Source organism: Styela clava, chromosome 15, assembly GCF_964204865.1.
Source record: "Styela clava chromosome 15, kaStyClav1.hap1.2, whole genome shotgun sequence".
In the NCBI taxonomy this organism is placed as follows: domain Eukaryota; kingdom Metazoa; phylum Chordata; class Ascidiacea; order Stolidobranchia; family Styelidae; genus Styela; species Styela clava.
The window spans coordinates 12,869,130-12,895,840 of record NC_135264.1 but is presented as its reverse complement, the minus strand read 5'-3'; the positions used below and the strand labels follow the sequence as shown (position 1 = coordinate 12,895,840).

At 35.3% G+C, this 26,711-nt stretch overlaps 3 protein-coding genes across 3 annotated transcripts; 1 reads left to right on the top strand and 2 right to left on the bottom strand.

The window, feature by feature from the left end:
• Positions 1 to 329: 329 nt before the first annotated feature.
• LOC120334620 (uncharacterized) lies at positions 330 to 4,653 on the bottom strand. Its single transcript, XM_039402125.2, has 6 exons — positions 4,258 to 4,653; positions 3,940 to 4,045; positions 3,548 to 3,662; positions 2,807 to 2,922; positions 2,480 to 2,635; positions 330 to 1,267 (listed from the first exon to the last, which is right to left on the bottom strand). The coding sequence occupies exons 1-6, from the start codon at positions 4,349 to 4,351 to the stop codon at positions 1,096 to 1,098; spliced, it is 759 nt and encodes a 252-aa protein (XP_039258059.2). The 5' UTR covers positions 4,352 to 4,653; the 3' UTR covers positions 330 to 1,095.
• Positions 4,654 to 5,870: 1,217 nt separating this feature from the next.
• On the top strand, positions 5,871 to 7,262 carry LOC120334306 (uncharacterized). The gene has a single exon (XM_039401780.2). It carries the CDS (start codon positions 6,074 to 6,076, stop codon positions 7,052 to 7,054), a length of 981 nt encoding a protein of 326 aa, XP_039257714.2. The 5' UTR covers positions 5,871 to 6,073; the 3' UTR covers positions 7,055 to 7,262.
• Positions 7,263 to 10,328: 3,066 nt separating this feature from the next.
• LOC120334326 (uncharacterized) lies at positions 10,329 to 22,368 on the bottom strand. Its single transcript, XM_039401810.2, has 14 exons — positions 22,100 to 22,368; positions 20,695 to 20,841; positions 19,912 to 20,037; positions 19,572 to 19,669; positions 18,551 to 18,596; positions 17,752 to 18,483; positions 15,279 to 16,267; positions 14,073 to 14,148; positions 13,876 to 13,957; positions 13,652 to 13,794; positions 12,802 to 12,944; positions 12,058 to 12,235; positions 11,173 to 11,329; positions 10,329 to 10,891 (listed from the first exon to the last, which is right to left on the bottom strand). Exons 1-14 carry the CDS (start codon positions 22,186 to 22,188, stop codon positions 10,535 to 10,537), a joined length of 3,363 nt encoding a protein of 1,120 aa, XP_039257744.2. The 5' UTR covers positions 22,189 to 22,368; the 3' UTR covers positions 10,329 to 10,534.
• Between the last annotated feature and the right edge of the window lie 4,343 nt (positions 22,369 to 26,711).

Genomic DNA, 26,711 nt, shown 5'->3' with positions numbered 1-26,711 from the left:
ACACTATTATAAAAGTTTTCTCGACTGCAGGCCATAAGTGTAGAAAATTGAGGTCCAGCTTATGGGACAAATACGTGGAAGCCCTTGTGTTTTTAAATAAAAATGCTGATTTATGACTGCATGACATAGTTAACTTCTTTCATGTTTTTCTAATTGGTCACCATTTTTCTTTCATTTACATTTACAAGCTTTTATTGTTTTCGTATTATTCTCTTGCTATTTGCATGGTACTGACAACGCCGAATTTTTATGGCCAACACTGAAGATAGCTCAGAACTCTTTGCATCTTTAATTGTGTATTACTAGTTATGAAAAAAATCTTTTTTTCTTTCTCAAGTTGTTTTCAATTTGTTACGCATCCGAGACAGAAAACAATTTTCTTAAAATAATATTCTAGATATTGTAGTAAAATTTTATTTACAGTGAATCAATCAATACCTTGAGAAAAGCAGGTGGGTAGGTTACAGCAACAACAATAATAACAACAAATAAATTATTAAAAAAAAAACATTATGGAAAAGAATAATAAAATAAAAATCACAAAATGATAAAAATGAAATGGTGGAGAATATAAGTTAAGTAATTAAACAATTTTACGAATTTCATGAACCGATGATTTCAACATTAGATTAGGTAAATATGTGATTCATACAACATACAAAAAGTAAAAACACTGAAACGGTATTATCAGCATCATCATCAGAAATTGGTAGTTTTATGCTGAAAGGAAACGGTCATTTACAAATTTCTACACAGTGCGTTTAACTGTCAGATTTTTATGAAATATAGATTTTTTTTTCTGACTTTTCCTGCTGGTAACAGCAGAACTGAGTTATAAATCAATATTGCTACGTAAAATTGTAGTTATTATCCCTTTCTTGGGTAGGGATTTTCATATAGATTATGTGATTCTTCAAATAGAGTGCAAGCGTCGACGCTCATCCTATAAAGTGGAGTACTGGAACTTAATGAAGAACACTGATGCTAAAGCATGTTTAATTACAAATTTGTCATAAAGTTGTAATCTTGGCGAGGAACTTTGAAAATGCCTGACATTGGTTAAATTTATTAATAAACGTTCCTAGGAAAAGGAATTCAATCACTGAATAGCGAAGAGTCGCTTGAATATTTCGAATAACTTCTTCGGGAGCGGATGTATCTTGAGCGCCCTCTGCTACTCGCATAATCATCGCTATCATAATCGCTGGAGGCGCTGCTGCTATCGCTGATCCATTTTCGTTCATAGGGTATAGGACGCTTTCGGGCGCTGTAAAATAATAAAATTATGAATGAAATCAGATTAAGAAACGAAATCCGTAATTTTCGAAAAGATTAAGTTGTTCCGTCGGCTTTCCATTCCCCCGAAATAAATATAAAGATGCAGTAATTGTACCCTAAAACAATTCTAACTCAAGCGAAATGGAAAACAATGAATCGGTATAAAATTTTCTAATATAAATCGATCATAACACATGTTTTGACATTGTTTCATTTTGATTTGGATAAGCCGGATGATATAAAAAAAATTCCTACCTAAAGATTGTATTTTAGACAATACTCTAAACCTGGGGTCTTCAAACTGGGGGTCCCGGAAAGTGGATCGTGATTGAAAAAGTTTGAAGACGACTGCCTAAAATGACACGTCAAGATAAAACACTGTATCTCCACATTGTTTATTCAATTTAGAATGCACCCGTTGCTACCATGGTTATTATTTCAAGCAGTGTAGCCAACAAACAGCACGCTTTCGAGCGCCTAATCAATTATTCAACGGGACGAAAATCACGCCATGCAATATATCGATCGCTGCCAGATGTCGAATTTTCGGAGTGAATTTCGTGATACATTCAGCAGACTGTTATCTGGTTACATAAATTAATACAAGTGTAGCATCTTGATTGTTAAGTTGTGATTGTTAAATTGATCTGATAAATTACCAAGGTTTGTATATGTTTAGGTTAATATATTTAAGTTGGGCCAAAGTCATGAATTGCTACTTTTCACTCAGTTTAAAAAGTGAAACATGTACTCATTGAAAATACCCAAACCCAATATATATATATTGTAAACAAAGTGCGTTTGCTTAAAATGGAAACCATAATAATAGATATTACATTCAGTTTTGCATCAGAATCATATCTCGCTCTCTAAGTTTGGTAAATTATCGTTGCAAATTAATCCATTGTATGGGGGGATTAACAGACGATATACACCTGTTGTGAATATTCACCTTTCGCCTGTTTCCGAATCGGATTAAGCATTTCCCGTTCGAATGATTTCATAATCGGGAAATATTTATAGCGCATATCTTCAAAGTCCGGATTTGTAGAAAATCTATTCCTAATCGATTCCCACTTTGTAGGATTTGAATAAATTCTGTTCAAGTTTTAGTGTTTAGGTCTCAAAGCCACACGCTAAAAATCTATGTTTCAGTCTGAACTAAATGAAATAAATTTAAACCAGTGAAATATGTATATACCTAGTTATTCTCCTTGCTTCCAAATGTGAAGGCGATTTTCTTCTTGGATCAAGGGGAATTGACGGACTGCGACTTCGAGAACGACTTTGCTGATTTTCTTCTTTTGGGCTTGGTGACTTTGTCTTCGTGCGAGAGCGAGTGCGTGAACGACTAGATCTATAAATAATAAATATATATATGATAAAAGATGATAAAATATAAATTTATGAAAACCAAAACAGAAAATATCGAGTGAAAATGACAGAGATGGTATGATAGTTTTCCAAGAAAAATAATGCTCAAATACATGAACACAAAGCTCGGCAGAGAAGAAAAAGAAAATCGTACCTTGATTTTGGTGAAGAGTGTTTGTCCAAGTCGTCATACGAGCTGCTTCGTTCGCTGGAAATGGATTTTCTTCGTCGTCTGTGTTTGGGACGTTTCGAGGCCTGGTTAGATTTTGTCTAAACAATCCAAACGTTAGAATTAGTACAGAAAAAACACTGTATCAAAAGTGCTGCGAAGAATGAGTGTTTTAATGTGATAAGTAAATTGATTTCTACAAAATACCAGCATACATAATTGCTAAAATCAAACTCTAAATTTAACCTGCGTATTACAATGTCATTACTTGGGAAAAAAGTTCCATACATGCATTTTAAGCAACTGAAAAAGAATGGCTATGGATATCATCATGCAAAACATTAGGAAACAGCATGCTAACTTCTACTGCTCCAAACTGTGAAATAATTATGTTCCGTCTGGAGAGGCATTGACTTTTTGTAGAAAAAAGCATTTCTAATTCCGTGCGAACAATTAAGGAAAAGTCTACTGTGTTCTGAAACTGGTGCAAAAATGTCTTGTACCTTACCTTTAACCAGATCCGAGATATTCCTTATATGAGTAAGCAAATAGCGAGCGGAAATAAACAAAAAAGCAATAACTATTATTCATATTAAGCTTGCTGAATTATAAATAGGCTAAAATCATTGAAGCATAACGGCGACATCATTATGGTATGGTAAAATTAATTTGAATGGAATAAAGTAAGTGATGGAGAGTTTTGCTTATAACGATTGTGTGTTGTACCTTATGCTTCCGGCGCTTTCGAATTTTTCTTCTACATTTGCAACATGGTTTTCCATGGCCTCGACTCTCCGAGGACGAGCTTCGGGATGTACTTCTTCTTTTTCGATGTCGTTTTCTGAAAATTTAACAAATGCATCCATTATTCATAAACCCGGCTACCGTGCTCCATCGCATTGTTTCAATGAAAGCTTTCGGGAATAAATTACTTTATTGCCCTTAGGTTTATGCTTCAATGGCATGTGTTACAACACGAAAATATGGTATTGATAGGTATATTTATTGAAAAATGAATAAAAAAACACTTTTTTCCGCGTAGGAAACGTAGTGTTAGTGGTTATTAATTATTTTATTCATTGTGCAACTGGACATCAGTTTATTCTACTCTCCGGTACCTTTTCCGTCCTCTGGAATATGATGCGTTTGAATTCAAAGAGTCGTCTGATGTTGCATCGTAATTATTTGGTGAAGCTCTCGTTGATGCAATTTCGTCGTTGGCAACTGGAAATATACACATTTAACATGATATTCCACAAATATTTAGTAAACAGTAAACGGACTACCGGTACTTTAAACTGAAAGCCAAATTAAAAATGTAGAACAAGCTTATTACCAAATATTTTTTTCGATATAAAGCATGTAGGCCTACCGTATACAAACAAATTTTCCCGACAAAAAGGTTTGAAAAAACGAATGATGTCTTTTACACTTACCTCCACTATCATCGCTTTTCCGTTTCTCTGATTTCATTTTATCTTTCTTATATCTATGTATTTCATACCCTAAACTCAACGCTGTCAACGGCATATTAAAATTCGGTGTTGCGGCGAAAACGACCTTCTCTTGCAGCGCACGGCAGGAATAATTTCAACTAGGCTGTGAAATGGGTAACATGCAACGGACGTTCGATCCCTTTTTCGATTTTGAATAAGGTCATCTGTGTGCCGTGTCTTTCAATGCTCTGAATTATTGAACGAACGGAGAAGTGCGCAGATGTTACGATAAAATACGGCTGATTAAAAATTTGCGTTCAAGACTACCGCACTGAATATTTAATGAGGTTTAGTTTGAAATTCACTCGGGCCTAACGTTACCACATTAAGATCGCATTTTATCTTGTCAAAGACTGAAGTAAAAATAAATTACTCGAGGAAACTTGTTTTTCTACTGGAAGTTTAAGTATATCAATTATTTACTGCAAGCAGATCAAATCATTAAACTCTCTGGTTTCAAAAATATAAATATTGCCACTTCTTTTAATTTTAAAGTACTATTTTTATGGTTTTACAAAACCGCCATTATTTTCATATAACTTAAATATGGTGCTGGCTTGCACGAATCTCACTGATTGCGGCCCAAGGAACGGCTGTTTGTCACTAGTATATGAAAAAAACTATTCGACATAGAGCATAGAGCAACAAATGCTTGCATAAGCTTGTGTTTTTTAGGTTTGTACATTAACACGGTGCCGTCCAGTGAATAACTACAACTATATATTTTTTTATTAAATTTGGTTTGAATGTGCAAAGTATGTTCCTGACTCATTTTCTCTCTCGTTGGTAGCCTTCCATCGCCTGAGCCATACAACCAACTCATTTCAATTCTCTCCTCACCGAATAATAAACCCGAGAAATACACCTTAATTAATACACGAAACTTGCGCAATAGGAACGCCTATGAATACTGACCAGGCTGTTACAACGTGGGTAACCAATAAATAAGGTCCTCTCGCAAAGAGTTATACGCTGGTTTGTAACTATAGTCTTCAAGTTTATCACAAATCGCCAAACGTAAATAGATGATTAAAGATGGAATAATGTAACAATTCATGTTACCATCTAAACTCGGAGAATATCAAACATACGATGATTAATCTTTGCTTCGTATTATTATTTCGATGATAAAAAACATAAACGTCTTGGCTAAAATCAAATTTATAATATTAACCTGTATGAAGCGGCTTTGCATATTTTATCAAACTTTCCCATATTTTAAATGAACACCATTACTATGGCCATCGTTAGATTTTTTTAGCGTATTCAGAGACGTTGTCTTATGTACACTGTACGCCTAGATATGTGCTCGAGGAGTATCCAGTTTGAAATGTCTTGTGTTTTAGGGTGAATTCGAGCTTGCTCTGATTTTGTGCTTGAACCCGGCTTTAGTTTAGTGTTATTTAATTGATCAGATTAACAAGAGTAATTTTAGTAAGAGGATCAAAGTAAATGTTTTTCATATTTATCACACAGATATGAGAGAAAATATAATCACGGAAGATAAATGTAACCGATCGGTCAGTCACTTATCTACAGAGTATAAAGATGAATTACAATGTAAGATAAGCACGCTATTAATCAGTTAAAAGAAACATGATCACACGTGATAACATTTATCAGTTCGGGGCTATTGATAAGCTGAACAACCATTTAAAATCACGATTATTATCGACAATAAGAATATAAAAGCACTAATACCAAAGAAATTTACATTATTGTATTACGAACACAAGACAACATTAACAACTACAAAATGATTTCCTATCGTCATCCTCACCAAGCTCTATGGAATGCTCAATTGACGCCATTCGTTCGTTATAATTACGCTGGCATTGCAGATTTGGAAGAAATAACAACAAGAAAAAGAAAGTTTTCGTCAGACAAAGGTTCAGATCTCGTGAAATCTGAATATGTAAATCCGAAGACAAAAGTTGCCCAAATTTGCAACGTTTCAAAGCAGTCAGAGCCAGTCGTCAAGGTAAACACTGACAAACGAAAAAAGAAAACTACTTTATTTACCATAGCCGCAATACTGGGGCACTCGACCGAGGAAAGTCCAAGAAAAAAGAGGAAACTCCAACTTACACATCCAACAAACATAAAAGATGATTCAATTGATTCGGGATTTTCGTCATCTGGAGAAAATGACAAATCGATTGTTGTTAGTACAAATGACGACAGCGGAATTTGTTTAAATGATTCCAATGAACAACGACAAGCACCAGGCAAATTTCAGTCTGGTCAATCGCAGCTGTACCAACCCAAGATAGAAAACATACGACCACCTTTGGAAAGCTTCAATCACATGTATATGCCTGTCAATGGTGTACATTATTTTTATCAAAGCTTCAACCGATTTAGGCAACAAAACTCGATGCCTAAACATCAACATGCTATCTCATATGCACCGATTCAAGCAATAGCTTTCGTAGATCAAGTAATCCGGCCAATTTCAACAACTTCCAGATCTCAAAAAGCGGAAAGCAGTAAAAGAACAAGAACTACATTTACTCAAAAACAATTGGAACGTTTGGAAATTGAGTTCAGCAATCATCAATACATGGTTGGAATTGAAAGACGGGAACTTGCTAAAAAACTCAGATTGACAGACGCGCAAGTAAAAGTTTGGTTTCAAAACAGAAGAATCAGGTATAGGAATGAAAAGAAGCGCGAACCCGAAGAAGAAACCAAAAAACTCGATATCCTCAAACGTGAAGCGAGTAGAGAACCTTAAGAATATTTCTCTGTAGTATATATATATATGTAAGTTTCAAAGTTTCAATCGCTGTTTTGTTATCGTTTGTACAGTTCTTTTTGCACAAAAGTTTCATGAAATAAAATTGTTCGATGATATCTGAACAAAGTATTTATTTACCCCTGTGTGTGCATATAGGACAACCTTCTCCATGCCGAACCAAAATCAACTCCTTGCGAGCCGAACAGAATTTCTTAATGTTAGGGGAAATCTATATATTTCATTTAGAGCGAATCTTGTTCTTAATAATCATCTAAGAATTGAGAGATCGAGACAGTTCGGACTTGGTTGACGACTAAAATAATCCCACCATACATGCGTTATCGGCAGGGTTGCCATATCGTGCTTATTTCTAAGATCTGTGCTTATTTTCTGGGCCGCGTCTTATAAAGTAACAATGTGCTTATTTCTAAGAAAAGTGCTTATTTTAGAGTTGCGTGCTTATTTTGTCTTAGAAACGTGGATGAATCGCTCTTGTTTTGCGTACAAAGCAATTTAGACAACTAGTAAGCGTAACCATAACTACTACTATTGCGACAATGAGCAAGGGGGGAAATCAGTGCCCACAATACTACCACAAAACATAATAAGCATTGCGGGAAACCAAAGTATGAAGACTTTAGATCAGGGTTCGGCCACCTGCGGGCCATATCCGACCCGCGGACAAAAATAATCTGGCCTGCAATGCTTCACTGAAACTGATACCTACGGATCGTTAATATGTTGTTCTTGTTCTTCATTATTAATTCTTTCCCCCATCGTTATCAAAAAATCGCTTTTGTTTTCAATTACCGAACCAAAATGAAATTTTCCGTGCTGAGAAAGAATTAGTGACAGGCTACCCATTTAGAAAATGTTCTAATTTTGGTTTTATTCAGCATTTCACCTGATGTCAAAAAGGTATCAAGCATAATGCAACAAATAGTGTTAGCCTACATTAAATGTTATTTGTAAATATTTTGCATAGTGAGACGACTTAAGTCCACGTGTTGTCGCAGTGTTCGCTCACTAATTAAAGTCTAGAACTTCAATTTCTAATCTGTATAAATAATGTGGTTCATCAGCCAACCGTTCAGTTTTCAACTTTCTCGAAAAAATATGTGCTTCCCTGCCAAGATTTGTAACACTTGATTATGGCCCGTGAACGACAAAAAGTTGCCTCTGCTTTAGAGATTGCGTGTGGCAGTGACTCCATAGCTATTTGCAATTTCGGAGCTGCGTACAACCGTGTTCGAAGCGACTTCTAATGATTAAAATTGGAAGACTCGTGTATGATCTCCTTCTTGACGCCCGTGCTTATTTTTGGCTCTGGGTAGATGGCAACCCTGGTTATCGGTAAGGCTAACAGAATTTACAAAGTTTCCGGTGGTACGGTATTTTGGACATATCACTTACCGCTTGGGTTTATGTTCGTTTGTATGCTACCCTACACTGACGTGGTTTAGAATTAGATCGCCACACACGCGCACATTGCACGAGTTCCAACCCCATAACACCGTCCACACTAGCAAACATCGTCCACACTAGCAGGGACGAAGAAAACAAAAACAATAGAACTGGTTTCAGCATCTTTGTAGTTAGCAAATTCCCGTATGTGCCAAGATATTTGGATTTACTATGACGAATCGGATCATGCCCGCGGGCCCGAGGTTGCCAGCCAAAGAGATGACAGATACAAGAACGAATTAGAACATTTACAGGTTAAATGTGCCCCTACTTACAGGTTTTTCTACCTACAAAGGGGCTTCTGAAACGAATTAATTTTGTAGGTAGCGTTTCTACTGTAGCTACAAGCACATTTTCTTTTTGTTATTGATCTCTGGGCATTGTTAGGAGTTTTTGCAGAAATGTTGAGGTGAAACGCATAATTTTCTAAAGAAAACAGCTATTCAGAGTTATTGTCAAACCGACTTCGAATGAATTCAGTAAAAAACACGTTTTTATAACATTGTGTTTCTAGCAATAAGATTTTGCTAGCTAGTTTCGCTAATATGACAGTGGCTCTTGAGTACTGGTACAGGCTTTGTGACGCAAAAAGATTGGGATTGCTCGCACGTACCAGATTATCTAAACTAAAAACTTGTTTCGCGGGCACACTATTCAAATTTGGCACTTCTTCGCGGGCCGCACAATTTTTCTTTGCGGGCCGCAGTTCGCACACCCCTGGTCTAGGGTCTATACCTGTCATGGGCAAACTACGACCTGCGGGCCAAATTCGGCGAGTTGGGTACTTCAATCTGGCCCGAGCAATGTTGCCACAACCAAACCAAAACCAAAGTTTGATGTTTCAGCTAATAAATAGCTCAAGGAATTCATTAGGATTGCAATTAAAATTAGTTTCGCCACGAGGTTTATTGTTTTCCACTTTTGTAACACTGTAATATTGTTCATAAAATGTAACTGTATACCTCACTCTCACATGTCCCGCCAATCTGGGTGGGAAATTTTTTTGGTCACTGGTTCAAAAACCTTGGATAGCTCTGGTCTAGACTGAAGTACCTTTACCGCTCTAATTTAGTAAACCGTGTGATTATTCTTTACTCTAATACTCAATATGAATCAAATGATTATATATGCGGACAATTGTAGGACTAGAGACCTTGGATCACCATACGACTAATTCGTATTATTGGTTTTTCAATACTTTGAAATAAATGCGAAAATCCTATCCTATCTTATGTTTATCACACCGTGAAGATGAAAAGCACGGTCATGACAAAGCTGACGCATTTTGCAGATGTTATAATATCAGGTGTTGGGCCATAACTTCGTCTAAATTTGGCCAGCAAAAGCCTTCGAAGGGAAATTTTGCGGCTGAAAGGCTAGCCCGTCAGCGTGGAAAAGGGAGCGACGCGTAGGTTGCTTCTAAGGTAAAACCTCCTACGATGTATAAAAGGCCAAGCAACCACGTTCTGAAAATACCACATAGTATTTGCGTAAGAGAACAGGTAACTTCTGCGCCGTTTTCTGCATTTTGTGACACGTCGAACTAAATGATTGTCGGAGGCGGCAATTTACGACAGGTCGTTTTGATAAAACGGGCCCACTACTCGATAATTTAGCGAAGACCGACAATTTTGCAAATACAGTAAAAAGGAAGATCATCATCCTTGATAGCGAAACTAGCCTACAATAAGAAACAAGATTCAGATTTTGCCAAAAAACCTACGCCGTACGGAAAATTGACATTTCGATATATTTGAGAAGCTGAACAATTGTCTAACTGCTGGGAACAAAATAATTAAAAACCATAAAAGAAACTGGATGAAATATAATTTTCAATTGCGTGAAGAAATACTGGACAGTCAACTCAAAAAGACTAGATTTTTAGTTCATCGAAAATAGCTCGAATTAACCCTTTTCACAACCGAGAAACAGTTCTCTGTGTCATGATTTATTGAGGTACAGTAATTGACTATGGGTAATACGAAAATTTTAGCAAAACCAAGTTAAAAAAGATCATCCACTAGATGGTGGTATAGGTGCATTACAGCCAGTCCATTGGCGAGTATTATGAGATTTCAAGTTCGATGGACGTATTTGTCTTTCTCCCTCGACCATCAGCACTTCCATAGCTTTTTTGACCAGAAAGGAACCGTATAATCTTTTTCGGCGCACATCCCACGATGAAGCTGCACCATAATAGTCTCCTCTTTTCTGATTTGTAAGATGTTTTAAGCCAATTGCTTCGATCATTGACGCTTCACGTGTGTAAGCCTCGCAAGCGATAACACTTTGAAAAACATGAAGAGATATAACGCCGTGTCCTGAGTTCCAGATATCGTGAATGTGCCGAACTTTGAGGCTAGGGTTCAGCTGTGAAATTAATTACACCAGAATCAAATAGGGAAGAAAATAGAACTACAAAATCAGAAAAATCACCTTGGATTGGAGTGTTTTTATATATAAAAATTTTCTCGAGGCAAGATCACACTCACTCAGAAGCAAAGAAAATGATCTCGGAGTAAAAGTGAGAATCTGCACCATAGCACCTCCAAGATCCGATTACCCTCTGTGGGTTTGCAATTTCGAATCCAGTTGCGGTCATTTGCATTGTATGCCCAAAAGTCACATATTATATTATTTTAACATCTTACCTTATACAAAGCCCTGTTTGTTTGTAAAGCTTCATGAAAATGGCTGTAAGGTCTTGACTGTTTTCCTTTACCTACATAAAATATTGCGCCAACGAATGACTTGAATGACTCTTGTTCAGTGATATCTCTTGCACGAATCGGAAGTTTATCTGTTACTCTTAAAGTAAAAAGTTTTATTATTGCCTATCTGTAATGAAGCAAATAACATATATAACTGTAAGTTAACATAAAGATTAAAAAATAAAAAAAGATTGAAGACACTGAGCAACAGAGGGAAATTTACAATTTGATTCCCGACTGGAAAGAATTTTAACTAGTTTCGAATTTTCAAACTGTTGAGAAATTCAATGAATACAATGTTTTTTTAAGTTTTTGTAAAAACTATTGACTTATTTTATCACTAAGGCTCCACGAAATTCAGAATTCCAACTCCAGGAAGGTTAAAAATACAATCTTCTACGCCAGTGAAAGCATCATAGTCCAATTGTTACATTAACATAGTAGTGCGGATGAGTCAGCATTTATTCACACCAAGCAATTTAAAAAAGACAGTAGCTTTGGCTTCACAAAAATTCTGACTCAGCCCCACAATTCAAACAAAATTCTTCTGCTGTGAGGAATACTCGTTTTTTTTTCAGAAATTCAGACTTTTTATTACCAAAAGACAGAATTTCAACTCAATTTTAAAAGTACGACCTTAGAATTATCCCCAAAATCAATAAAAACATCCCAAATTCGACTTCAATTGAATGTCCCCTACCTAGAACATTTAAATTGACATTTTTTCCAATACGTGACCTAGACTAACTAGTAATGTGGAGTATGTGGTTCAGTTTCAACCCCTTTAATCTCTATCTAGAATAAACATGTCATTTCCTCACCCACCTTGGGTCAAGTAACAAGTACGTAAAACTATTTTTCATAGTGCCTTCTCTCCATTGTAAATTTGGGTCAGGTTGTTCAAACTGACGTCGTATCATATCATCATCATCAAATACAGATGTAGGAAACGATCGGCCCAAAATGATTCCATGCAATTCAGCAGAAAATTTGGGATCTTCAACTAAAAAGAAAATTATGTTTGTAACGTGTGCCTAACTACAGTTCATTCTTTCAAACTCTGTTATAGTGGATACATATGCATTGACTACAAAAATTAAAACAGCTTATATTAAGTGCTTCTTAGTCTGGCATCAGACTTGCTTTTACAATGTTTTCCCGAAAATAAGACCTAGCCTGAATTTGAAAAATGATTTTAATATCAGCCCTCGCCTAAATTAAGACCTAATTTAATTAAATTAGTGATACTTTTTTCTGATCTAGTCAATAGCAAGAAATCTCTCCTAGACGTTTTATATGATTAATCCCTAATCGAGAGGATGATGATATGGTCATTTTTAAATAATCTATGTGTAGCAGTTTTTTTTATTAATAAAAACTCATTATTTATAGGTAAATGAGTATCGGTTTTCAAATTTTGTATATTTGGAAATCTTGTAATTCTCCACATTGTAATTTTGTCGTTGATAAATGAAAATAAACAACATCCCATAAAAGAAACATTTATCATCTGTCATCATCATTTATTGTCTGATTCTATTATCCAACATTAAAATAAAGCGAAGTTACCTGTTTTATGCAATGAGCCATCATCTGTTGGTTGGTCCTTTGTTTCTTTCCGTCCGTTTAAATGGTTTTCCAATTTTCTCAAATATACTTCCCTACAGGCTGCTATCGGTCCTGGAGTGAAACCGAGTGAAATCAGACGATCCCTGAAACAGTTTTGAAAAAATTTATACATAGTAAGATATCTCACAACTAGGATATCATTGTAGATAAAGGAAAGCATATCCATCAAGCAGGTACATGAACCAGGGTTGAGAAGTAGGAGTTTGGCGTGTTGGTGTTACCATTGGAATTCGGTCTTCCAGACTTTCAATAGTGATATTTCGGGACACAGGGGTAGATTAGGCCATAATTTTATTCCGATTTTCCTTATTTTAGTTACGAGTTCGGGGACCGGTTGTGTTAGCCAAGTGAATATACCCCCTGCCCATAGGTTTCAGTTCCTTTACACAACTTGATGTTAAAATTAGTTACCTCCATATTGGTACACATACTTCTGGAACGCCCATATTTCCATAGAAATGCAAAAAACATCAAAGGTTTACATACATCAAAATTTTGGTTATTAAAATTAGATTTTTTCAATGTATAGTGCTGATATAGACAGAGTTAAAGAAGAAGTCAAAGTCAGAAGACATTGTATATTTCCCGCTGACTCCATGAACACTGACATGAATCACAAATCAGCAACTCCTTTATTTAGAATTACTTAGAAAATAAATTCATTACATAGTAATCAACAGTACAAAAGCTAGAACATTCCTGATGCATATCTAATTGTCACTTCCTGCTTCTATAGAACCTTTTTAAGAGATATATCAGAACATATAATAGTATCGAAGTAAAAATTCACCTGATTTCTGCATTACTCAATTTTTGAAGTTCTGATTGCGACATTTTTTCATCACTTGAACTTTCTGAAGTTGTTGAAGACTTTTTTGCTCGTTTGGATTTTTTCCGAGCTGATTCAGGGATGGGTTCCCCTTTCCAAAACGTCTTAAAATAAAAGATTAGACTCAAAACAGCTTTCTTACACCAGAAAATTGAATGAAATTCTGTTTAAAACAACAGCATTACCTTCCAATTATATATGATTGTACTTTGATTTCCTGTACTTTGCAATGTTGAAGACATTTCCATGGCTTTAGCACAATCTTTGCTGTGAAATGAAATGAATTTAATTTCATCAATCTGTATTCATTATAACGAATGCCCAATCATGCTTGATTACCATCGATTCTGTTATGAAGTTTATCATTTGCTATTTTACAAACCTGGCTGCAGTTCCTGATGCTTGGTTTCCTGGTAAGTCTGCTGATGAAGAACACTCACAATCATGTGTCGGATTCGCTGGAAAAACACATACATATGTGAGTTTTTATATACGAGATTATGAGTCCTTTTAAAATGCATGTAGCAGGTTGTTATAGAAAAACCAGAAAAATTATTTGTATAGTTCTATATCAGGGCTACTAAACTATTTTTACTAAAGGTCTGTAAACAAAACTTAAACATTACCGGGGTCCGGTCATTCAAAAAATATATTTTAACTATGCAAACAAAATTTCAAATGTATCATTTGACGAAATACAAGCGTAATACTCAATATCGTGTTTCGATGCCATTATGACAAGGCTTCACTTTGCGTAGCTGAGCCCTCTTTGCTGAAACGATACCGGTATATATGAAAAATTTTCGCCACCATAGCAACCGAATAATACATATATTTAAGACTGAAAATTTGGAATATATTAGTTGCAGAAAAAAACTATTTTTTATTAGGAAAAACCACAACGTCCACAAAAATTATAGCAAAACGATGCGATCGCTCAAAGTTCAGTTTTTGCGCCACCATTCACATCTTGATGATTAGCCAATGCTAGTGAGGTAAACGAGTGAGTCGATGCTCTGAAAAAATTATATTGCTTTGACAAGTTTTTCCGCAGCGGAAAACGCATTACATTACGATTTCGAAATGAAAAGAAACAATGTATTCAAAGAAGCAGTTGCGGTCCGAATTCAATACTTCAAAGGTCTAAATTTGGACTGCGATCCGCCAGTTGAGTAGCCCTGTTCTATATTATTAAAATGATTAGATTTGGAAATAAAAATTATATAACAGAGCAGATTAGACATTGCAAGTATTCTAGATTCCAGTATTCCTAAGTTAGGAATACTGGAATCTAGAATACTTGCAATCCTATCACACTTTTCGGGTTCCTTTTTAAGGAATTAAAGAAGGGGTACACCATTGAAATTTGAATTGATCTTTCGGTTCACTTAAAGATTCACTTCTTAAATCAGATTTTGAGTAATACATCCTAATCAATTCTATTTCAAAATCACTGCAAGCTGAAACACTGAAAAAGAAGTGAAATATTCTAATTTAAAAATGTACAGAAGCTCATACTACCGAGGGAAAATATTTGGAAGGTTTTTACAGAAAGTGCAATAGGTTATTTTAATTTTATTATTGGTACCTTTGATAATGCTGATATCAAAAGATGCCTCATCAACCATTCCAAATTTATCCTGTGTATCATTTAAAGCTGTTGAGTGTAATCTAGAATTTGTGGTAATTGCAGAAATATCAGTCAATGATGGGACTATCTTTTTATGATTACGAGAAGGTTTTTTTCTCATGGGAGTTTCTGCAGAGTTTGTATTAGATGACGAGGCAGCAAATCTTCTCAGAGAAATAGAAGCTTGTGAGGGTTCCGTCGGAGACTGTCCAACTTTTGGAGATTCAAATACGCTGGGTTCATTTATTGCTTCGCAACCTTCTATCGGAACAGTCGATTCAGAAAAAGTAAGATAACTATCATCTATGACGTTATTGGAGGTCTCAGTTTGATTTTCATTATTATCATTTGCATTTTGTAAGTTTTGCTTTGCTAACTCGAATGTTGGCTCAAGTTGACATGTGGGACTGTGATTGTAATTCAGGCAAGAGTTTGTGTCAGTTAGTTTTTTATCTGTTGTGGAATTATCAGATAAAGATAGCTTATCAAATAAACTATCTCCATAAAATTTCAACATTTCAGAAGGAGTCAATGGAACTTTTGTTGCTAACAGCATATGGGTAGAAAGTGGTGATTCTGACAAATTTGATGACCTTTTTTTTGAATAATCAATGTCTTCCCTTTGTGGTTTTACATCAAAATTACAACATTCCTTTTCTGCGGAATTTTCCATTTCTTCATTTGGATAACAAGATCCACTCTGTGAATTAGTGACACATTTATCCTCAGATTTAGTTTTCGGAACTATCGCAAGTATTGAATGCACAATTTTAGCAGTAACAGGAGATTCAGTATTTGCAGATACACTTTTGGAAGTTTTTTCGATGGCAAATGACACGCAATGGTCAGGTGACGAAACATCTAGTCCTTTGTTGTCAGATTCGATGAAGCGATTGCATCCCTTCAAAAATTCTTCCATCGCATCGGTATATGGCCTTCTGGACATTCTGTCACAAAATAAACTTTATTTTATATACATCATTGATAGATAATGTTCCAAATAATGGCATAAATTAGTATTAGTGGGTGAATAATGATAAGTAAGAAAGATTCCAATCCTGAAACAGTAACGTCTGCTTGCGCATAGCCTTGTTCAGAGTAATCTGCAAATGCGGAATTGTCTGCATTATAATAATTTTTCAGTCCAGAAAACCCTATTGTTTATCTTTATAAAAACCAACATAATTATACAGAACTAACTAGGACTGTGATAAGATGGTTCAAGCTAATGCTGCATTCTATATCTTATTTTACCACAAATGGTAGTTTAAAAGAGTTTATCACTACCTACACAACAAGCTATGAAATTTTAACTTAATCAAACAGCGATTTTTGGTTGCTACCCAGGAGGGTAGCACTTTTGTTTCATTGATGATATTCAGAGCGCTTTCTAGGGGTCGTGAAAAAATTAAAAAAAACCAGGAGGGTAGCACTCAGGGTTGTCCAAAACGAATCGAATATTCGAATGTATTCGAATATCGGAGTATTCGAATAGCTTTTCGGCTGATTTTCGAATAATTCCGAATAGTAGCCACTTTTCGCCGTAAACGTGGTCTTTCCTTTCACGGGAATCTTTAAACGACTTTTTGCGCTGTCTCACGTATTGTAATGACGATGAAATAGAATCGACACTTTGATTGTTTATATTCTGTGCGACCGTACGTCGCATAGTGTTGCGAGGTTACAAGCCACCACATTTTGGAACCTTACCTTGGAATGTAAAAAAAAGAGAATTTTCTGTATCATAAATAGCAATTTTTCTCAGTTTGAAACACTGTAATAGTCCAACTTGGCAACTTGAAATTTCAGAACCACCGAAACCCCATTAGAAAAGTCCTGGCCATTTTCCTGTTATTTTGATCAGCATTAATGTTGAAAGTACGCAGTTTACATAACTAAGGTTCAAACGCCATCCCCCCTCCCTTCGATCGCGATAAAACAATACTGGGTAAATAATGATAAGTAAGAAAGATTCCAATCCTGAAATAGTAACGTCTGATTGCGCATAGCCTTGTGCAGAGTAAAATGCAAATGCGGAATTGTCTGCAAAAAAATAAATTTTTAGTCCAGAACATCCTGTTGTTTATCCTTATAAAAACCAACAGATTGGTTGCTAACTAGGACTGTGATAAGATGGTTCAAGCTAATGCTGCATTCGATATCTTATTTTACCACAAATGGTAGTTTAAAAGAGTTTGTCACTACCTACACAACAAGCTACGAAATTTTAACTTACAGCGATTTTTGGTTGCTACCCAGGTGGGTAGCACTTTTGTTTCATTGATAATATTCAGAGCGCTTTCTGGGGGTGGTGAAGAATATGGACAGAGAAAAGGGCACTATTACAACTTCACCCATATGATTGATTTTTTGCTCATAATTTTAAGTCAATTTATACAATAATAAACACATGAATAACGCTAGTACTTACTCATGAGAACTCTTAGCTGGGATATTATCACAACTTTTCCGATTCTGATTTAGCAAAGGCGGTTGCGATACCAATGAAGAATTTTCGTCTTTTGTTTCCATATTCCGAAATTTGGAACTTTCCTTTTGATGAGAAATGGATACTTGACAAGCAAAACTGTCCATCTCTACATCACTAGGCTTAGTTTCTAATGGATATAAAATGGAGGTACCAATACACTTATCGGTAGTGTCTAGTTTGTCATTCGAAATCGCAGTGGAAGAATTGTCTTTTTGATTTATATCTAACATACATCCTCTGCAAAGGTGATTCAAAACAAGAGGTGTCTCTTGTGTACATTGAATTCTACAGTGTGGTCTTTTATGGGAATGGACAAGTTGGTACGGATCAGAATTATGTTGGCTTTTTAAATCCAAACTAGACGGGGTATTACTGCCGAAGCTGCATTCTGTTGCCCGACTTTCAGATTTTATGTCTCCATTTGAAGAGCAATTTTTTGTACATGCATTCAATCGAGTACTGGGAATATTATTGATTTTTGAACTCTCCTTTGTTATTAGGGGTGATTTCGCAGGTGAATTTTCTCTAGATGATTTGTTGCTATCAAAACGACGACGTGAAGAACCTCTCTGCTTCATTATCCAAGAATCATCACATTGCCCATGAAGTGGAGATCGAATACTAATCGGACTTTCACTCGATTTTGTTCCAATATCTCCAACTTTTGGTTTTCTGTAATATTAAATGCAATAAAGTCATATACAAAGAAATTTTAAGACAATTCTACAATTTTGTTTACCTGTTTTCTTTATTTATAGAAATCCGAGTATCTGCATAGGGATCACCTGCAAAAAAATTTAGAATTTTTTTTTTATTTATATTCATCTTTGTAATACATGATTTCTGGTTCATAAGGCAAATTATTTAGAATAAATTGCGAACATATAAATGCCCAATCTCATAGAATACATATTTATCCATTATTTATCTTATTAAACATTTTACAAGACGACCAAATAATATGGCCAACCACGCCTTTCGCCGAAAACCAGTCCTGTTGGTTATGGAATCAGTTATCCAGTTATTTGTTTCAGATGCATGGACTTGATGGTAGAGGAAGCCGTAACCGACCAGCGGATACATAAACCACCCGAAGACGGCGGGCGAGGAGTCTAGGAATCCTCTCGCACATATTTATCCCACACAGGATTCGAACCTCGTGCAGGATAATCAGAGGTGCGGTAACGAGATGGCATGAATGCACAAAACCACATTTGTCTGAGACACAGTTGTGTGATATTCACTGCTCGCTTACAAGCATAATAGAAGTTTAAAGACTGCTGTATAGTAATAGGACAACACAAATCAGAATGTACTAACATATGACAACACAAATACACCTTGAGGATCAAAATGGCAATATAATAACACAGTCGTTAGTGATAAGTTTATTGCCCAGATTCGTGTATAGATTTTCGGAAAGACAACAAACTATGCAATTGGTTTGTCATATTATTACGCTATTTTATCAAGCAATAAAAAATTGAAATTTGAGTATCACAACATTAGCCTGCTTATTTTCACCCCACAAAAAAATATCGAAAATTTGAAATCAACAAGACAGACCAGATTTAGTAGATAGATATCCAAAAATGTTTGTTTAAAACAACTCATGACAGATAATTGATAATACTCTATTAGAATGATGTTTACCGTTTGTGGAGGAAACTATGAGTAATAACTTCAGATTTTACCCAATGAGAACTTTTAAAAAGTCAGAAGTGATCCAAGTTATTCAGGAATGACTTGAAACAAAATACCTCGTTTTGAAGATTTGGGTGTCTTTGGTTCATTGCTATTTGTCATAAACTGGTCAACTAAAGACATACATTCAGAAGAACCATTTTCTAGTGAAAACCTGAAAATGAATAAATAAATGAAATCTGTAATATAAAATTTTGCGTTATATTTTTATTCATGGGAACATCGTCTTTATTCCGTAAAGCGTAGCAGGCTGCATTTTAATTTTGCGAGCTGTGTGCTCAGACACAATTCCATATGAGTCAGATTCACATGGGATACTGGCACTACAGTTTCCTTTTGGACCTTCATGTTCATATATTTGACATTTGCCCTCTTGTTTGATCATGATTTACTCACCATCTCAAATCATTACCATCATTGTCAGTGCAGTGCAGGTTTGCACCATTCTCTAATAAAAGCTTCATGCATTCAGTTTTTCCCCACAATGTTGCAACATGAAGTGGAGTGATTCCTTCTTTATTCCTGACAATCAAAGAATGGAGAATAACATATTTGTTGCATGAAACCTTATTTAAAAGTTGGAAAGCAAACTATAAAAATAGGATTACAGTAAGATTATACATATATGGGATAATAATCACATATTTATCCAGGGGGAGAGTAAAGTCATTAAGTTGGCTCAATCATTTGGCAAACAACAGCCTATCATTCGGTTAGCAGTCTATGTCTGGTATGAGGTTAATTAGCCAGTTATTTGTTTTCGGTCTTGCTGGTGAATGAATCTGTAACCAACAGGTAACAGCAATCCTCTCGCACATAATTATCCTCCGCAGGATTCACAGGGTAATCAGAGGTGCGGTGTTGACCACATTCTTATTGCTTAGCACGATGCGCCACAGAGCTGAGCTGTTTCTTCTTTATGTTAAGCCATATGATATCTACATCTACCAACATATTGAAATTCTTTATTAAAGTTTATTCCTGGATTTCAAATAGATCCATTGAGTAATAAATTCAAGCATATATGAAGCCTGCAATATGAGTTGCCAATGCGAGATGGTTAGGCACATCGCTGTGAAGCCTCGATTCAATGCTCGAAAAGTTTTCATCGATCACATATGTTCATATGACTGATATCTAGCTATAGATGCGATAAATCATCAGCAGTGACATAATTACCTTACATTTGGATTCCCACCATATTCCAAAATCATTTTGGAAAATTCGTAACTAAGAGAACAACCCGATGCCAGATGAAAAGGTGTGATTCCATTCAAAAGAACATAATTAGGATCAGCACCAAGACACAAATACTTCTCCACATCGCTGTAAAAAAATTAATAAAGTATTACAGTAAAAACTAGGAAATATTATTAGTTGCTTAAATTTACAACACAGCCTAATAAAAAAATACAAGTATAGAAGCCCATGCAAATAATAAAAATCATTTCTATATCTGTAAATTGAATCAACCAAAAAAGTTGTTACTGCAAGATGACAGAGAAATGAGTACAAGTGTCAGAGAGTAGGTACTAAAGGTTATTTATCATAAGTATCTTTAATGCTATAACATTAAACAACTACAACACTATAATGGAGACTGCCTGAAAGCTCGCTGTCATTCCAATTTTATGTACTTGCATCGCAAAATAACTAAGGATGATAAATGATAGAATGACCAGGCATTTTATGTGAAACTACATTGCACCTCATACACTAAAGCACAGCACTACGTCAAATTATATTTATGATGAAGAATACCATATAAAGACATTATAATTCATTTATTACTTTTGCTGACACTGTTTTCACCCAACACACTATTTGGCAGTTGTTTACAATTACGTCAATCAAATTATTTGTTCGCTTTAAGGGGCTCATGTAAACAAATTCGAAACGATACATGGGCACAACCCAATCATGTCTGTTCGATGTAAACAGTTTGGAATCCACCGCACCCGCAGTTTGTTTGTTACATAAGTTAGACGACCCCCAAACGATATACGTTCGTGTCTTTATTTTGTAATGTTTGTGTGCGTGAAATGGGTGAACAGGCACATGCATTTCTCCGTGTTTTAAACCTTACTAAAGGTCCTGCCTGTCGTCCAGATTTTCCCCATGATTCTGTGTGTTCATTCTTATGTTTTTTGTGTTCATTGTTTGTTTCGTGTATTTTTTTAGGGGAGATCGAAATAAACTTATACTTAGATATATACTATACGCTATTAAAATTCACTTCAAAATCTCAACTCCGTACAGCCATGTGAATACAAAGCAGAAATGCAAAGATGTTATTTCAGAATTTGGATTTAAGCAAAAAAATCATCAAATTTGATCAATATTGACTACAGATACTAGTACCGGTATAGTCATGGAGTTATCAGACCAAGTTATGAATACTGGTACCGTACATAAAAACAAAACAACTTCGAAAATTCAGAAATCTAATAGTCTATTTCTGTATTTGAATATCTGAATATTCTGATATTTAACAATACTGTTAGACTGTACGGTAACAGCTAAACAGTGTCTTATGATACTGTTATAGGTGCAATACTGCAATAAAATAAACCACTGTACTCACTCTATTCGTTCCGTTTTAATAGCAGTAAACAATTTTTCTGCAAGAATAGCATTTGCTGCATGCGAAGTTCTGCTACGAATCCGATCCATTCTGGTACTTAGAAGCAAGACAAACAGTTATATTTTCATTTAAATAGTCGTGATCATATACAGATATAATATATTTTTTGACTATGAACAGTAGCCTACACACATTACTGCATTATTCTTCAATACTAGAAAACTTGAAAACAGTGAGCTAAGCGATTGCAGAGCAAAAAGTGAAAAGGAAACGTGAATACTTGAAACTGCACTTGCGAATGCCGCCACTCACTCGAGCGAAACCAACGCCGGAGTAAATGCTTCTTTTTAGGATGAAATGGTTTTTTATGTTTATTTCGAAGAGAATGGCTCAAAGCAAGAGATAAAATACCGAATGAAGTAACGAGTTATCACTAAAGTGGCGAGAGCTACTGTTACAAAGTTGTAGATTGGTGGTTCAATTTTGAAAGGGTAGAAAAAGTATATGAACAACAGAAATTTCAGTATTTTTTTTTATATATTTGGATGCCGAAAAAAATGAAATCACGCCTAAACTGCCTCCAAAGCTTGGCGAAGCATGGATCAATGCTACCGTGTTTCCCGGAAAATAAGACCTAGCTTGAATTTTAAGAATGATTTTAATATAATCCCTCCCCTTAAAATAATACCCAGTCAATAACGCGATTTTTTAGTCAATAGTAAGAAAACTCTCCTACACGTTTTAGATGATTGATATATGTTTTGCAGTTAATTTGAATAAAAACGTGTTATTCATAAGTAAATGGATATTGGTTTCATATTTTGTATATTTGAAAATCTCGCAATTCTCTACTTTGTAATTTTGTTTTTGATAAATAAAAATATAAGACATCTCCCGAAAATAGGCCCCAGTATTATTTTGGAAGAAAATTGGAATAAGACCCAGTCTTTTTTTTTTCGGAGAAACACGGTAGTGTCGGGTACGAGTTCGTAATCCCGAAGTCTTAACTCAAGGACTATCCAAGGTTCAACAAATTCTGAAAATTTAAGACAAAAAATGAGAGAGGTAAAAATAGGGCACTGGCATTAGGTTCAAATGTTCCTGATTACCAACCCGCAATGTTTCATACTAGTGACGGAGTCAAAGAGGCCAGTCTGTGCCTCAAATTACCAGGTCAATGACGAGTTGTCCGATGTCCGTGTAGAACTCCCGTGTAGAATACTGTAGTGTATTTTATGTCCAGTAACAAGTTCTTGAGTATTTAATATGATTAACAATATCTCCTTATTTCCAGAGAATCAACATTGATTTTTTATTGTTTTTTGCAACGACATTTGCGCTTGAAAATTATTGAGCAACGATGCTTTAAAATTGGTCAAGAATTAGATTCTAAAAAACGGCCATCAACTTATTTTAATTAATTTTTGGCAATACGGCATCTTATGCGTGCGTATTCTTGTGTATGTATTTTCCTTCGATGCGTGAACAGAGGAGAACTAGCGTGATCGTGGAACTTTGTATTACGCTTCACGTGATACCCAAACTTCTTATAGTAGTGTGTATGGAAAAATGGCAAACATGATGTATATTTTTCTTTAGACCAAATTAGAAATCTCATTGCTGATATATACATTGGAATACGAGATACCTGATTATTTGAGCAACTTCTGCAAATTCCTGTTAATGAAGCCGGCCTTGCTAATCCTAAGTGATATTCAGAAAAAGCAAGACATATAAAGAAGTATTTACACAGCGGAACAATTTCTCTGTGAGCCAAATCCTTATTTTAAAGGGGAATGCTGTCGGAGTAGTATAAGTATAACAACGCAAACAAAGCAATACATATAACTTGAAATTTCGGTTAGAAACCGAAGACTTATCGATCGAAGGTTAGGGATCCCCAAAAACAGTGGTCTTACTCCATAGTGACACCGTGTGTCCCATCACTAATTAATTAATAACTCGCTGATGATTGAAGCAATAAAGGAAGAACTTTCAAAAATATAATTTTACTAAAAATTTATTCTTATTGTCAGTTGGCCAATAAGTTTTTGCATCACAAGCAAGATATGGGTGTACTACTGAACTATACAGATAGAAACCTTGAGCTAATATTTACTTATTTACCGACTGATAAGACATAACCCATCCAAAAATCAATAGGCTTCTGATGCGAGCTATGATGAATGCATATGCAAAATTTGGAGCAGATTCAACCTCGCTTTCGTGAGATATCGCATGCATCTAACACACAGACATACAGCCAAATACCTATCAACATACTTACCGATCTTAAGATCGATAAGTAATAATGAGTACTTGGATATTGTGTATTGAACTGCAGTTCCTTTCTCCTTGATTTACTTTCCGCTTCGGATCCGTATGTGGCACTCACCACAAGGATGCTTGAACGAGATAGTATTAAAGTGAAAAGTAAAAAAAACCTGATCTCTTTCAACGAAATAGTAAGTATATTTGTGAGCTTTCATTGCTGTTATTGACTTATATCTTGTATTGTTTGAAGAAGTTAGACCATGATCTAACGAAAGCTCACAAATATACTTACTATTTCGTTGAAAGAGATCATGTTATTTTTACTTTTCATGATAATGAGTAATTACACATAAGTATTTACACAGCGATTGTACAACTATTTCTTTGTCAGCCAAATCGCCATTTGAAAAAGGGAATGCTGTCGGACGACATAGTTAGTTAAAAGGTCACAACAAGTGGCTTCAGTGTGAACAAAAGATATAACCACACTTATTTCAGTCAGCCAGAGCGATGGAAAAAAAGCTTCAAACTTTATTTTAGTCAAATTCAATTTTTCTCAGTTTAATAATATTATATATATATTTTATAATATTTATTATTGCTGGTAAGATGTACTGGAATATATCCACATCGCATGATCGCCATTTCAATATTTGAAATTATTTTTAGAACAGTTACACAAGATGTGTACTGCATCGTTATGTCAGCCAAATCGCCATTCGAAAGAGGCGAGCCATCGGTCGTAAATATAAGATTACTATACAAATATTTCTGCGTCAGCGATTCTATATATATCAGAGAAATTGTTGTTAGTTAATATTTGTCCAATGGTGGCTGCGGACCAAACATTATGCTATAGGTGTATATTTAGTTAAGGAGTAGAAGAACAGAGTCCATACAAAGAAAAGCAGCGAAATAGCCGCGGTTAAATCAGTAATGGTAGGAAATATGCTCATTTCATCAAGAACAAAGTTCGTACAGAGAAAACAGCAAAATAACCGCTGTTAAATCAGTAATGACAGCCAATATGCTAATTTCAGGTGGATGTATTCTGAGTGGATATAGGAATATGTCGGTCGCTCTACAATCGATCACTGCTTTGTGAATTAGGCATTCTGAAGCATAACGTTTCAACATAATTAATAGTAATTTGTAGAAATGAGCGATTTTCGGATTTAAAAAAATCGTACCATTGTTCGAATCATACAATAAGTTACAAAAACTGAATTTTGCTGCAAAGTCCCCATGTAAATTATAAAACATTTTCTTTCATGCTTATATATATAATGGAAGCCTTTGAAAACGCGAAATCTATAGAGAAAGGGTAGCAATGACCAAGTTTTCTTGCTTCATAAGATATTCATATATATATGTGTTTTTAAATATAACATGACTGTACTGAGACATTGATGTTAGTTAATATGTGTCAAATGGTGGCTGCGGACCAAGCATTATGCTATACCTATATTTATTTAAGTAGTAGAAGAACAGAGTCCATACAGAGAAAAACAGCGAAATAGCCGCTGTTAAATCAGCAATGGTAGGAAATATATATGCTCATTTCAGATGGATGTGTTTTGAGTGGAATTAGGAATATGCTTTTATGTTGTGTGTATTTAAAAACGAGCAAAATACATTGTGTATAAAATGCTTAATATAGCATGCATAAATTTAAAATGGATTCTTATCCATATGATTTGTTGGGCAGTTAAAGCCAGGTTGAAGATTCACTCTTATCAAATTGCTAATAATGGAAAGTGTGGCAATTTTAATAGATACCAAATTTAATGAAATAATTCGAGTCGGTCTGACGACTCAGACATCAACATTGTCCCGACTAAAATAAATTTTGTATTCCTTTCTCAAGTATCATCTTGAACCTCTGTATAAATGTTTGAACGCGTAAAAACTATTTCAATCTATCATGAAAAATAATCACAATTTTGCCTCCTATTAGTATTTTCATATAAAGAGCAACAAAGTCTTAAGTGCTTGGGCCCTCCGAAGGCCATGATCCGCCACTGACGAGGCCACATAGAATCGAGCGCGACAAATATTGTTGAACTATGCGTGGTGCCATTGAACACTGAGGCAGCATTGAAAATTTGTCTGTGGTGCCCTCTTTTTCTTGGTGCCCTATGCACGTGCTTACTGTGCTTAATCCAGATCTGGACCTGGTCCACTTCTCACGCACATGAAGGTATTGGAGAACCTCAAATACACGTCCCAATAACCAAGTCCTGACCACAAACTTATGTCAGTTTATTGTTATAACAAGTCCTTGCTTTCAAGAAATTCAAGATTGTAAGCGGTTAACGTGCACACAGAAACGTTCTGT

What these genes read in the sequence shown, in the direction of transcription:
- LOC120334620 (XM_039402125.2), bottom strand. Translation starts at nt 4,351, where the DNA reads ATGCCGTTGACAGCGTTGAGTTTAGGGTATGAAATACATAGATATAAG. An exon ending in CACTCTTCACCAAAATCAAG is followed by an intron (nt 2,636 to 2,806) that starts GTACGATTTTCT and finishes TATTATTTATAG; the next exon opens with ATCTAGTCGTTCACGCACTC. An exon ending in GAAGCAAGGAGAATAACTAG is followed by an intron (nt 1,268 to 2,479) that starts GTATATACATAT and finishes ATTATTTTACAG; the next exon opens with CGCCCGAAAGCGTCCTATAC.
- LOC120334326 (XM_039401810.2), bottom strand. Translation starts at nt 22,188, where the DNA reads ATGGATCGGATTCGTAGCAGAACTTCGCATGCAGCAAATGCTATTCTT. An exon ending in ATTAAAACGGAACGAATAGA is followed by an intron (nt 20,842 to 22,099) that starts GTGAGTACAGTG and finishes ATTTTTTTACAG; the next exon opens with CGATGTGGAGAAGTATTTGT. An exon ending in GGTGGGAATCCAAATGTAAG is followed by an intron (nt 20,038 to 20,694) that starts GTAATTATGTCA and finishes TTTGATTGTCAG; the next exon opens with GAATAAAGAAGGAATCACTC.
- LOC120334306 (XM_039401780.2), top strand. Translation starts at nt 6,074, where the DNA reads ATGATTTCCTATCGTCATCCTCACCAAGCTCTATGGAATGCTCAATTG.